Source organism: Nesoenas mayeri (genome assembly GCF_963082525.1).
Source record: "Nesoenas mayeri genome assembly, chromosome: 15".
Taxonomy (NCBI): Eukaryota; Metazoa; Chordata; class Aves; order Columbiformes; family Columbidae; genus Nesoenas; species Nesoenas mayeri.
Window position 1 is genome coordinate 3849295 of NC_137559.1, and position 14147 is coordinate 3863441.

At 43.0% G+C, this 14147-nt stretch overlaps 1 protein-coding gene across 3 annotated transcripts in view; it reads right to left on the minus strand.

Annotated features, from left to right (window-relative positions):
- Positions 1–1721: 1721 nt before the first annotated feature.
- SMURF1 (SMAD specific E3 ubiquitin protein ligase 1) overlaps positions 1722–14147 on the minus strand; it is a 44758-nt gene continuing 32332 nt past the window's right edge. For 2 of the 3 annotated variants that reach the window (XM_080354294.1, XM_080354293.1), the window contains exons 10-18: positions 13514–13718; positions 13139–13242; positions 11414–11528; positions 10303–10481; positions 9324–9461; positions 8832–8952; positions 7075–7276; positions 6179–6263; positions 1722–5430 (exon numbers count right to left, since the gene is read on the minus strand). In XM_080354294.1, coding sequence (XP_080210420.1) covers positions 5331–5430; positions 6179–6263; positions 7075–7276; positions 8832–8952; positions 9324–9461; positions 10303–10481; positions 11414–11528; positions 13139–13242; positions 13514–13718 — 1249 coding nt within the window. In that variant the 3' untranslated portion in view covers positions 1722–5330. The remainder of the gene's footprint in view (positions 5431–6178; positions 6264–7074; positions 7277–8831; positions 8953–9323; positions 9462–10302; positions 10482–11413; positions 11529–13138; positions 13243–13513; positions 13719–14147) is intronic. The other variant, XM_080354295.1, reaches the window with a different exon arrangement.

The window sequence follows — 14147 nt, forward strand, 5'->3', positions numbered from 1 at the left end:
ATCTCTGTCTGTCCAACCCCTCCAGGGATGGTGACTCCAGCACTGCCCTGGGCAGCCTGTTCCAATGCCCCACAGCCCTTTAGGGAAGAAATTGTTCCCCAGATCCAACCTCAACCTCCCCTGGCGCAACTTGAGGCCGTTTCCTCTGCTCCTGGCGCTTGTTCCTGGGGAGCAGAGCCCGACCCCCCTGGCTCCAAGCTCCTTTCAGGCAGTTCAGAGATCAGAAGGTCTCCCCTCAGCTCCTGTTCTCCAGCTGAACCCCCCAGGTCCCTCAGCCGCTCCCATCACACTTGTGCTCCAGCCCCTCACCAGTTCCGTTCCCTTCTCTCAACTCACTCAGCACCTCAAGGGCTTCCTTGGTGTGAGGGGCCCAAAACTGACCCCAGGATGTGAGGTTTGGCCTCAGCAGCGCCCAGGACACGGGGACATCATCATAAATCAGAAATCGCCACTACGAGACCAGAGCTCCCGCTCGCCGTCTGGCTTTGTACGTCCTGCAGAAACAGGCAGAGACTGGAAAATTCAACTTGAGGAATTTAACGGGCTTGCCAAGCTTCCATAAAAGAGACAGTCAATTCCTTGAGCTCTGTAAGATTGTTTGCAGAGAAACATTTTGTATCTTGTCTTCAAGAAGCTCACATAGCACAAACACCCCACAGCAACCCCCTGTCCTCTTTTAGCTACGTCCACATACCACAAGGATAGCAGAAAGCAGGAATACTTCCCAAAAAGCATTTATTACAAGAAACACAAAGCAGGACCAGTGTTTGACAGAGCACTGAAGGACTCGCAGCATTGTTTTTCCTCCAAACCACGAGGCAGGAGTTGCTCAGTCCCTGCTGCTGGCTGGAATGAGGCGGTGGGTACGTTAGTGCTTTTGATCCTATTGTGGAGTTACTCAAAGAATAAAAAACCATTATTGAATTGTGTGTCCCCCCCTCTCTTTTTAAACAAAATCTGCACAAAGAAACCCTCCCTTTCACGTTGAGAGGGAAGGATCCAGGGCAGCGCACACCTGATACCAAGCACTGATCGTCCTCAGATCATCTGCCCCCACTTGAAAACCACTGTTAATTAGGAAAAATAACAAATAGGAAAGCTGAGATTCATCAGCATTAATTAATCTTTCTCCAGCTCTCATTGAGGAGGGGATTATAATTTCATTCCTGAAAACTGAGGTTTTGGCAAAAAAAAACCCCAAACAAACAGGACAAGTAATAAGGTGAGAAGGGAAAAAGATTAATGCTGGTAATTAATCAGTTAAAGAGTGAACGAAATAAAGTGTTTTACATGGAAAGGAGGATTTCTGCCAGGGCAGCCCATACAAATCTGTTAAATCGGGTGCATTTCCACACTTTGAGCACCAAGTGACCCCCCATGAGCGCGGTCCCGCAGAGCTGCTGCAGCTCCAATGGCATCGGTGAGAAAACAACGATGCTCAGTATTGATGAGCGACCGGTCACTGCCAACACCTGCATAACTTCATCACCTTGAATTCTGCCTGTCAGACACACCATCATTATCACATTTTATTTAATCTTACTCGGTATTTTGTAAAGCTGCAGGATTTTTGACAGCAATACTTTCCTGTCGTCGCTGCCTTCCTCCTCCACCCCATCCCCGGCTGCACACAGCACCACCACACTCCTTAATTATAAGTGTATCAGTTTTCCTGTGACTTCCATAAATATTTTAACAAACAAAACGGTGGATACCAAGAGTTTAAAGTTGTGAGTTTATTGCATATGTAACAAAAATGAAAATGACCTCCTGGGTCCAGCCTACTATACAATCACTGTTTATTCCAGCTGGTTCCATAACCACATTAAATAGAACTAGTATTTCTTTAAATACTTTGATTTAGACATAAAATGAAACATTAGTGTACAACTTTCACAAAATAAATCTGCAATAAAAACAGTGGGAAGAATACCAAGGATAGCAGCAATACTTAAACATGACATTACAAAATAATAAATTAAAAAAATACATTATAAAGTGGTTGAGGAACAAAAATAAAAAGATAACAAATTAAAACCAGATCCATACTGTGTTTCTGGGAACTTGCTGTGCCACGCGGCCCCGGACCTGGGCAGCGGCTCCAGAGGGCCCATGGCTGGATCATTAATTTACAAAATCTGTTGGATTTTATAACCACCTCGACCTGAACCGAGTACAGAACTGCTGAGCTAACGCCGATTTCACCACCTGCAGCTTCGAGCAGCCTTTTTGTGAAGCGGGGTCTCATCTAACATAATGCCCAAGCTAACGCTAACGTTCCTAGAATGTTCTCATTTCTTCCCGATTTACAACACGGGCAAAGTGGTGGTTTCCTACATCCCTGAGCAGGTAGGACAGGCTGATGAGCAGGATCAGGGCGAGCGCGGGAGCTCTGTGCCGACGGACCAGCTTTGGGTTTGCCTTTAGGACAGGAACACAAGACAACGCCGTACCTCACGTTTCCTTCAGGTCCAAGAGTCTCCGTGTTACAAGGTGGAACGTGTCATGACAAAACGGACACCGGACTCGATGGTAATTCTTTGGGCAATTTGAGAAGTTAACAACCAGTTCAAGTGCTGGCAGAGCGAGTGGGAACAAACATCCAAATTCCGACAGCGGAGGTTAATCCCAACAGCTCCCGAGACCTCCGAGGGTCACCGGATCCAGCCAAGTTTGCGTTTCATCCTCCCCCGGCCTGGAAACCAGCCCCGGGAAGGACCAGCCATCGCTTCACCTCTTTATTTTCCTCCATGCATCCATCCAGCCAGCCAGCTTTAAGGCCTGCCTCAAATGCGTATACAGAACAATACAAAAAATGTCTTCATCGTCACTGAAGTGGCACAAATTTGCAAAGACAACGCGATGGGAGAGGTGGTGAAGCTGTTTTAAAAGAGAACTGAAATAATTCAAATGACAGCGCCCTATTCTCGTTACTGTCAGCATGGAGGAGGTACCTTGACAAGGGCTTTTAAATACAGCAAAAAACAGACGGACTTTTCAAAACAACACTCCTTGCTTATTCTTATTTTGTGCATTCAATCAAACACCGACCTAGCAAAGACATTAGGAACTATCATATGCCAACTGTGTCGCTGACATGAAGCTACTCGACCTACAGATCTCCAAATCAAGGGCCTTTACCTTCACCTCACCTGGTGTTTACTGAGCCAGCTGTGCTGCATGTAGAGCTTGCGTGACAGGATTTTCCTTAGTAGTGGGCTTTAGTATATTTTTCATGTTTCTTTCAAACTCTTTTAGTGAAAAGTCCACATGAGACTGCATGCAAAGCTTTTGGGCAATAATCCATTTTGCCTTTCCCCCCCTACCCCCATCTGACTGGTTTATTGCACAATCAAACGTACTGAAAGGATGAAATACACACTGTGAATGGGTACGACTTCACAGCCGTTTCAAAAAGCTGAGGCTGTGGGGATTCTGCTACTTGGCCCGACACTGTACAGATGCTCCTCTGCAGACAGTTGCGTTTCCTCTCTCTTCTGCAAAAGAGTCACGTCATTTCATTGACACCCCAACAACCAGCACTGCAGAAACTGGTCCCCAAGTGCCAGAAGATTCCTACAGAACGTGGGTCTAAATCCGCCTCTCCTGGACAGTCTTGCAGGATGAGCATCTTTAGCCACCCCGTGCAAATCTCACAATATGGTACAATTTTACACCTCCGATGCAGTCCTTACTCCCACCAACAAATCACAAGAATTATGGTCAATGGGAAAAGGAAAACCACAAACAAAACAGAGAAAGACACTAGGGCTTTGACAAATGTCTACTTTCTGTCCTATCACAGTTTAAAGCTATTGTCAAAGTCAATTAAAAAGAAGACAAAATAGAAGTATTCCAGTAGACATCTTCTACGAACAACTTCTTACCCACAGCTGAATTTCAATGCACTATTCCATAAACATCACATCTGTTAGAGGTTTCAGTAATGGATCTCTCTAAAAATCAGGCTTGCCAAAGAAAAAAATCCTATACAAGTAAGTCTGCTTTACTTAAGTTTAGACACGTTTGATAGGTAACTGGGTCTTTCCAAAGCTGCGTTATTTGTTAGAATACTGTCTCATCATGGTGTGCAAACTGGAAAAAATGTTAGTGATTCAGGTATTTGATTTGCTTTTGTTTCCCCTGGGAAGTTGTTTTAGCGATGTGTTAGAGAACAAACCTTTTAATATTAGTTTCGGATATTTGAAAAAATAGCCTTATATGGCTCTCTGGAGAAATTTTCATCCCTACAGAACTGAAGTCATAAATTCTTCCAATAGCTTTCCGTAACATTTAAAAACGTTCTCACTGTATACTTACCCTTTTACCTCAACCTCCAAATAAACCTTTTCCAAGGCCAAAAACTTGAGAATTCTGCTGTGTTAATTCAGCTTTTAGCGATTTCCATGAGAGTCTTACAATTTGAAGTCACAGAAAACAAACCTCGAGTAAAACAGTGGTACAGAAATCACAGCTTTGGGACTGAACAGACTTTTATCCTCTGTCTCCTCCTCACGAGGCTTCTCCGCAAGGTACTTACATCTGAATGAACTATGGAAAGTAATTCTGCAGGAGGAAATAATCGTTTTCATGTGCAAAACAATTAGATTTCAGCCAGGACAACCAAAAAGAAATCACACAATACCGTTTGAGCTGTCCCAGATTCCTTCACTTTTCTCAATGTGAGCCACAGCTTCAACTGGGAGCTTCCTGCTAAGGCAGAGCTTGGATTTCTTTACCTTTCAGTTACATGTTCGTGTGGAGGTACTTTCTGCTAGAAGTTTACTCTTTGAACCGCTGTTTAAAATGTGCAATGCAAATTCCAGTGCCAGTCAGACACTCTGCACCCACCAGACTCTACGAGGGCTCAAGCTTAAGCCAGACCAACCAGGTACTGCTACCAGCTGCAAGTCCTCAGTAAACCCAGCTCATTCTTAATTACATTTTGATTCTCCTATTAAAAAAAAAAAACCCACAGGTCACTGACCTTATCACAATATGTGTTACAAATCTAGCAGAATATCCTGTGTAACCAAAGCCAAATGCTGAACTTGGCTGCATTTCGTTTTATGGGGGACGGAAGAAGAGGGAAGGGGTTATTGTAACAAAAGGGAGAAAAGCCAAAACCGAACAAAAAAAGAGTTGGAAACCACCAACAAAAGCCCCCACCCCCACCCTCATCCACCAGCGGCGCAAGGGCAACAGCCCCGTCTCTAAGTTGTCCAGAGTTCCGATGCTTCAGACAGCTTAGCAGGAAGTTCACAGCAAGCTTCTTCTAGCTTTTTATTTGGTGGTTCATGAGCTAGCATCTGTTTCCTTTGGTTGCTTTTTCACTCCACAGCAAACCCACATGTCTCTTCCACAGCTGTCAACAGCTTCTCATAAAGCTTCTCGTACGACTCATAAGGCGGAATGTCAATCCGGTTAAAGCTGGAGGTAAAATAACAAGACATTGCAGCATATGAATCTGAAATATGTATTGGGGGGGAAAAAAATAGAGATAAGCTACGAATAATATAGATAGAATTTGTAAAAAAAAATAAATCAAAGAAAGCCTCAGCCACTTCAGTGGCTGAAGGAGACAAGATAAAAAACAACTGTACGTCTGCAGCAGGAATAGGAACTTAATAGGGAGGAGGAGGCAGGTGGCAAATGCAGGAGACGTGCGAATTACGCGAGACAGCAGGCGGCTCACTCGCTGCTCTGCCTGCAGACAGCATGTGCCGCTGCCGAAATGATTTCCTGCCTCTGATAGAGCGAGACTTCCGTACCGGAGCTGAGCTCTGTGCCCGTGCTGTACCAAGAGCGCATTTCTCCTACATTTTACATCTGAAAACTATTCTCTGTAATCCTGCGTGAGGACTCACTGCTGTGAGTCATTTCTCGGTGAATACCTTTGCTGAACATGTAGAAATACACTTACAAACATCTCACTGGCCGGAATAATCAACTCTGGGCTAAATGAAAACCACAGATAGTACAGAAGACAAGCTATAAGAAGAGAAGTTGATTATTTTGCTGGCTGTGGAGTAGAGATGTTTCCAAGTTAGCAAAGGACACGTGGGAGTCATCTCTGCATATCCCAGGTCTAATCCATAGCCAGGGCCAACAGGGATGACTCCTTTAAAGCAATACAAAGGGAAAGCGAGCACCGCCATGCACAATGTTTGCATCTTACCAAGTGTGGGCTTTTGGAAGGTTGTCTGTGTTTGCATCTATTAAATGGATGGTAAACAGTCTGGGTCCTGCAGCGCCTGTAGAACCTTACAGACAGACATTCTAGTTAATGCACTTCACCAAACCATCACTCACGCACACAGGTTTTGCTCCTCATAGAAAGGCAAGAGAGAAAAATCACAGTTCCAGCTGCGAACATGTCACAGGTTAAATCTCTGCGTCAGATTTGCAGCTGGTGAAGGGGTGGCAGAAGCGACAGGGCTGTTCATGGCAGTGAATTTACAGTATTTTGGAAAGCTGCTAAATTTTATTTTAGCAAAGCTGCACCTTTAAAAATGTAAAGACTTAAGTGCAAGAAGGTTTTTGTTGTAAAACAGAGCTGTGTATTTTAATTTTGAACATCGGTTTACCATCAGCTGATGGATAGAACGTTACCAGGAGAATCACAACAGTCAAGGACACTGCCACCTTTTCTGATTAAAAATTTGAGATTTTCTGGAACTTGTTTTTAAGTCTAATGGTTTGTTCCCAAACAATGAAGGGAATACAATTTTCATGTGGAAAAGCTGTTCGGGCAGCTCTATAATCATGTGTGTGCTTGCATGCAGTGATTTTAACATCAGTCCACAGAGCTGGAGGAGACTGATAAGCTCATATTGACACCAGTCAACGTGCAACACGATGACAGATTTACCAGCTTCTCTCACTATCAGCAACGGCTGAAGCGTGTTCACCATCAGCAGAGCCGCTGACAAATGAAAAACTGCTCTTGGGATCTCAAGTTTGTAAGTGCTTGAGTTACCCAGTAATACGCTGATATTTTACAAGGGGGTAAGTACCACATGATTGTTATCTCTGTCGCCCACCACAGATTAACTCGGCCTCCACATCAGTCACCTTGTAAAGCCTTGAAACCTTGAAGTGGGACACGCGTCGAGCCCGTCACAAACTGCAGCAGCCTTGCCCTTCTTTCTTCGTCAAATGTTTCCACCGCTTGCCAGAACCACTTGACAATATTGCTGTCTGCCATGCAGTGCTTTAGACGCGTGTTGGACTTCCAGTCGTTCAGGTCTATCTTATCCAGGCCTCCGATGATCAGCTGTTAAAGGATTAGAAAAACGCTTTAACGTTCACGGTCATTTCAGGTTTGCAGCTATAAAAACATACATCCAACGATGTCACAAAGCCCAGCATTCTTTATGTGCTTGAACCGCCTTTTTGATGCATGGTAACACTCCAAAACTTTAGAAGAGGCAGTAAATCTCTCCAGTTACACCGTCATGAAACTGAGGCCAAGGAGTATATTTCCAAGAAGTAGAATTTTCACCAGAAACTAGAGTCAACAGCCCATTTGAGAGCTGCTTTGTTAAATCTGTCCTACCTGAGAAGGAGCCTATTTGAGAGCCGCTTTGTTAAATCTGTCCTACCTGAGAAGGAGCCCATTTGAGAGCTGCTTTGTTAAATCTGTCCTACCTGAGAAGGACAGCGCATCATGATGAGGGCACAGCACAGCATGGGAAGATGCGATGACTTCTACCACACTACACATCACTGTCCTGATGCAGGTCTGTCCTAGAGGTGCCAATAGCGACTACAACAGAATCTTGCTGGGTTTATGGCAACCTCCTAGTTGGTTTGTTGTTCCATAACCCACAACAAGACACAGAAGCTTTTCATCTGTTTTCTGATGTCATTTGGAGAGGCTCTGACACACACCAGACATGTTACTTCAATCTCTTCCCCAGATGACACCAGGTTGCAAAACAATGTAAAAGAAAGTCACTGCTGCCCTGGCAATGACAAATCAATGGCATAAAGAGAACTCAAGACAAAATGCACGTCATATTCTAAATTTCCCCTAATGTTCCATATTGAGGCTCACATTTCTGAGAGTTACTACTCAGCAGCTGCCTTTTTGTGCCACCAAGACAGCACCCACTCGCACTCATTTACATTATTAGCACAGTTGTGACTGTTCTGACGCAGACGGTATTGAAATATTTAATGGATTTTTAATCTGCCTTTTCAAGCAGCTGGCAAATGGAATGCAATAACTTCATGGGATTAATTAGCGCGCATGGATGACCAGCATGCAGCTAGTGCTTCCAACACCACAAACGGTCCGTACTCCACAGGTTACCTTATTTATTTAAACAGGCAAAAACAGGAGAAAAACTGCTACAACGGGAATTATTTTAAGGGCTAGCATTTTGCACCTCAGGATTAAATGAGAAGACAAATGAATTTCTTTTCTGTATGCTTTACACTTCTATTTTAGTCCCTGCGCATACAGAAACAGCCATGTAGGAAGAGTTATCGAAAAACACAAGTTCTGGGGCAGAAAACATGTAAGGTCTTGCCAACAGTTCCCCAAATGTGCAGCACTCCCTCCCTGCCCAGACCACCTGCTGCAAGTATCAGTCCTTAGTCAGACAACACGCTGTATTTGCCTTGCCCCATTTAAGTGGCCCTCTCAATAACGTTAACCTAAAGAATGTCCAGAATAAACAAAAAAGGGGTTTGGTTAAACAAATACGCAGCTTTCTGGTATGTACGTTGGAATCAGTTTTGTTGGTTTGTTTTGTTTTAAATCAGTGCTTGACTGTGGATCAGACAAATTACGAAACAATATTCCATGTGGGTAAAACATATACCTCAAGTTCCTTCTGGTCGAAAGGCTTAAGGAGATGTTGAGGAATAAGTTCATTAAAACCTTTCTGCAGAGCCAGGAACTGCGCCTCTATTCCTCTCATAAATCGCCAGTTTACATACAACCTGCATGGGGAAAAGAAAATGTCAGGGCTGATGAGCTAGATAGGACTGGGCTTTTTACAGCAGTGCTGGAAAGTGCTCGTTTGACAGAGGAACTTGCTTTAATACACACATTTTGTATTATGAAAGAAGTGCTTATCAGTTCCTTTTTCCATCAACAATTAATTATGGTGAGAAAAAACAAAGTACAATTCACAGCTTCATCTTCCCAGGTCTTACAATAGAACATTGTGTGAAAATGCTTATGTCATTTATGACTCAAGTATTTCCCCCCAAAATACTTACTTCATTAGCTCTACTATATTAAAAAAATTTAATCTCTTTACTGTTTTCTTTCCACTGCATTTGCAGGATATATTTTTGTTCTGCGATACCTGACATATTCTTTCTTGTTCTCTTCTGTCACTGGAATATTCCTGCCGTTTGGTTTGAGTTCATGCTGTAAAATCCGCCCAAAAGCATTGTGTTCCACACAGAACGTATGGTCCAGAACCGGGGTGATATCGTTCTCTCTGGCAACACAAAGACAGAGGGTAAACCTGGTGGGTTTGGTATTTTGATAACTCTCAGTGGTGATGCTGACAGTTTGGTATTTGAACATTCAGCCTTCGGGATAAACGTAGTAACTTGCCACCTGCATTTCACACCCCTAGAGGAACATTTCCACGATCACCGATTTCTGTGTAGCTTAATGCATCCTGAAGAGCCCGACCAGATATCTCAGCCTCGCTATTCTAATTCTAGTATTACTCAGGATAACGAAGAAATAATGAAACACGCACACATATATGTACAGACACAGAGCAATAAACTGATCTGCTGTCGCGTATTGGTGTGAAGCATAGAAGAGACCAGGTAACTTTAAATATAAAATTCAAAAGAGCATTTAATAAAAAAAAAAACTGAGATAATGCAAAGCGGTGCTGAGGAGTCTCCAAGCTACACTGCGTGTTGGATTTTTTCCTGAACTCTAAGAGTACAGAGGCCCAAATGATTTCTATTTATTTCTATTTTAATCCAAGTTAGTTTTCTTTTGGACAAAGCTGTTCTTTCCCTCAGAACTCTGTCCTGACTTTGGATTTTGATACTGTGATATTCCACCGCACCCATGCAATGTTCAACAATTTAATATCTACTCTGCTGCAAGGAGAGTTAACGCAGAGTTTGCAATGAGAACTTTTCTTCAAATACCTTGAGCTTTTTGACAAAGAAACACCAGTTTAATCATTTTGTACATATCTCCCCCATTACAAAATTTTAGCAAACATTTTCTATAAAGCTTTATCTCACTATTGCCAACATACTCTACCCCATCCTCTCTACAGCGAGGTAATATAGAAATACAGTACTTACAAAATCCAGACTAAACTTTTGTGTAATTCTGGGTCAACAGATTCCAGATCGGAGAGCTGAATGGGTTTCCCCAGAAGCTGTTTGTAAAAGGGAACCGTGAAACCCCCGTTGATATAGTGTCCATGGAACACAGCCAAACCCATTATCCGACCAACAAAATGGAAATAAGACAAATGGTCCTGAAGGGAGGGGAGAAAAAAATCAGGGAGTGGGAAGACACTGACATCTTGTGGTTACATCTACACCATCAGTTGTATGTTCGGTCACCTTTTCTGCAACCCTCTGGGCAAGAGGAGCCACCGTTCTTCCTCATGGCATAACCAAGAACAGAAGCGTTTAATGATTAAATGCCTCAAACAAGTCTCTGCGCATTACCTAACCAATAAATTGGATACAAGTGCTCTAGACCTCTCAAAGCGCAAAACTCCTGAAACGAAAAACCACATAAATCCCTCAGAATCCAAGATATGACAGTTCCAAACAAATTAGTTTATCGTTTGTTCGACCATCAAAACCTTTTTGCTCCTGAGGAAGCAGGCCGTGTGCTCGCTCCCTCCATGTTGCTTATAAACTGATTTTGGAAAACTGAGACCTAAGTCCTATGGCTGAGATTCTTCCGATCTGTCTCCCTCTGTCTTACAGAGTAAATGTCAGGAAATGTCATCTCAGGAAAAATACCCCTGTAATAACACAGAATTGTGGCTCCTTTTAGTGTCTGCATCAATACAAATCCTCCAGTGAGGAGAAAAAAACCCCAACAAACGAACACAGCAGCTTATTGAGAAAGGGCACACAAGGTCCGACAGCCACTGGGGGAAGATGCTCAGGACACAATGCTGCTCAGTGATGATGAATTTCACTCCTGGACATCATCTCAGAATCCGAGGAGCCTCAGAGAAATCAGATGTTTATCAAAGGATATCTCCCCTCTTGTGTTCGTCATTTCTGAACAAACCTCTCTGCTCCATACTGCATCAATGGAAGACTCATTAACACTTTCTGCTTCACCCATCAGGTTATGCTCTTGGACACTATATCTTGTCACAGCTCTGCCAACAGCTGCAGGGAACGTCTGTTAAAGCAGGTATGTTGCTCAGAAGTTAACACTTACAGGATTGATAGAAGAGTCTGGGTTGATTTGCAGCATGTAAATATTATCTGTAGAGTACTGGAAGAGTCCGTAATAGGGATTTAACATTTCATGGCACAGCAAGTACAACCATTCCCTGAAAAGAGAGAAAATATTTTAGAAGGGTGCAACTTCCACTTAAGTTTCAGACAACACAGTCACTGTGAATCAAACTAGACATCAGTTACGAAATACTTGTTTCAAAATCAGATCACCTTATCCTGCCCTCCATTTGCAGACCAAAAAGGTACGCTTAGAAACCTATAAAGTGTCTCACTCCCCTCACAGACAGACTTGTTCAAGTTTAGAAGTACTGAAGGGATTAACTAACAAGCTGTTAGACAAGCCATCAACAACTTGAGTCTGAACAAGACCCACTTCCAAAAACATCCTGCCTTTGAACAGAGTTCTGTTCTTTGGAGACTGAGAGACTCACTCCTGTGCCACCCGTGCAGTATAAAGAAATGTTCACAAAATTTGCTGTTTAAAATCGGTTCAGTCACTGAATGTCTTTAGAAAAGCTGTTCTTCTGCAAATGCTTGATGACTAGGGAATCTCTGCTTTCAGCAGGCAGCCCAGAAGGGCAGAGAGACCAAATGCATTAAAAGAGGGGGGTTAGGTAAATTCTCTCACCTCAGTAACAAACAAGGAATGGAATGGAACTCAAGCTGTTTCTGACCTCCCAACTCATCATGACAAATACCCCATGATTATTAAATTTGGAAAGCCATCCCAGGTCCAAAATATTCGGAGGGAGCTATCAACTTTAATGCTTCGAAGTGAAAAGAGTCTGTTGCAGCAAATGGGCAGTTATGAAAACCAATTATGAAAACCATCAGGGCAACAGGATGTCAACAGCAGAGACACTCAAGGTTGCCTCAGGTAAAGCAGCTCAGAATGTTTCAACTTCTCTCCTTCGTCCAGCGATGGGTTCCTAAAAGAAACCTCAGGGGGTGATGCAGCTTTTGTGGATTGAAAAATTACTGAAGTTACAATCGACTTCGGATCTGATATGACCCACAGGGAATTATTTTTAAGAGGGAGGCAAATCATCTCTAAAATTTTAGCCTTTGTTTAGGATCAGGTCATTTCCATTCCTGCTTCAACAGACCAGAGGACTCTCCTGAATGTGGCTGAGACATAACAAAAAGGAGCCTCTTTCACAATCCATTCACTGGAAATCAGGTGTATTTAACAAAACTTTACTGTGATTTGGATTTTGCTCCATAGTCTATACGCTTCTTGAAAGATCTCACAATTTGAGCAGATCGCACTTTCACTTATGAGAGTGGAGCCTATTGCTGGGATCAGCACTTTCTCCAATAGGATCAATAACCAAACCTGAACAAGCCTTTTACACTCCGCGGGTACTGGTGATGAAACCAGAGTACCTATGCGGAACAGTGGAAACAGAAACACCTCCATCTGGCCTTAATTCCAGTAATGTTTGCAAACACAAGTTGTGCCATTTGATTTAGTGTGAGCTTCTGACAACAGGAGGGCTACAGGACAACTGATAAATCACATTTCCACATTCCAATCTACCATGATGTGAACACTGAAGCTACAACCACTACCTATACACTAGACCACAAATAACTTACACACACCATTAACAGATAATTTGGAAGGGAATTATATCAGCCATTGGTTGCTTTAAGGATAATTTTACAGTTAAAAGGTGTCAGACAACCCCCCAAATCTCACCTTGCTACTCCTCCGTAATCCAGGCCTTCCTCTCCTCGAAATTTCACCATAAGCCTCTTTTTCAAGTCCTTTGGCCTCATCTTCATTATCTGACGGTAGGATTCCTATAGGTGTATTTTTTACAATCAGACATTTTATTTCCTTTCTGTAATTGAGTCTACTAAGATACATTACTGTAATACATAGTTACTCAGCTACACAAGACATTATTCTGCTAACGTGCTAATCTAAAGCAAATTCCAAGCACGGCTCCGTTAATACTTGGTCATATTCACTGCCTCCCTCATGAAGCAGAGCTGCTATAATTCAAGATCAGTTTTACTTAACTACTGAGTGACAAAAGCTGCTATTAGTAGTGACAAGTCAATCAAATACCTCAAATATTTCCTCTCTGGATACTTCGATGCGACAGTGACCAGCTTGTGGTTGCTGAAGAGAGAGCTCATGTCGAAGAACTTTCAACTTTTGTACCAAGTCTCTTTCATATCTTTGTGCAGGCAACTCCTCGCCGTCTTCCAGCGAGCCCTCGTTCGGAGCCGGCAGAGCCTGCTGGCTGGGCTCTTTCAGCTGGCATTGATGGCTTTGAAAGGGAAGTTACATATTTATTTGAGCAGCATAATCAAAAGGAATATGTAAAACAACGATGGAAGAACTGATCAAGCTTCTCTAAGAGGAACCTGGAGTGAAATGCATATTTAGCTGAGTAAGTTCCACAGCATCGTTACCCTGTATTCAGGGATGCAGAAACACATATTTACAATAAAGAGTTTCAACATTTTTAATTTCAATTTTTATATGGCAATACATTGGAATCTGGAATATTGTGTCCAGTTGTGTCCCCTCAGTTCAAGGACAGGGAACTGCTGGAGAGAGTCCAGCACAGGGCAATGAAGATGATCAAGGGAGTGGAGCATCTCCCGTGTGAGGAAAGGCTGAGGGAGCTGGGGCTCTGGAGCTGGACAAGAGGACACTGAGGGGGGACTCATTCATGTTTACAGATATATAAAGG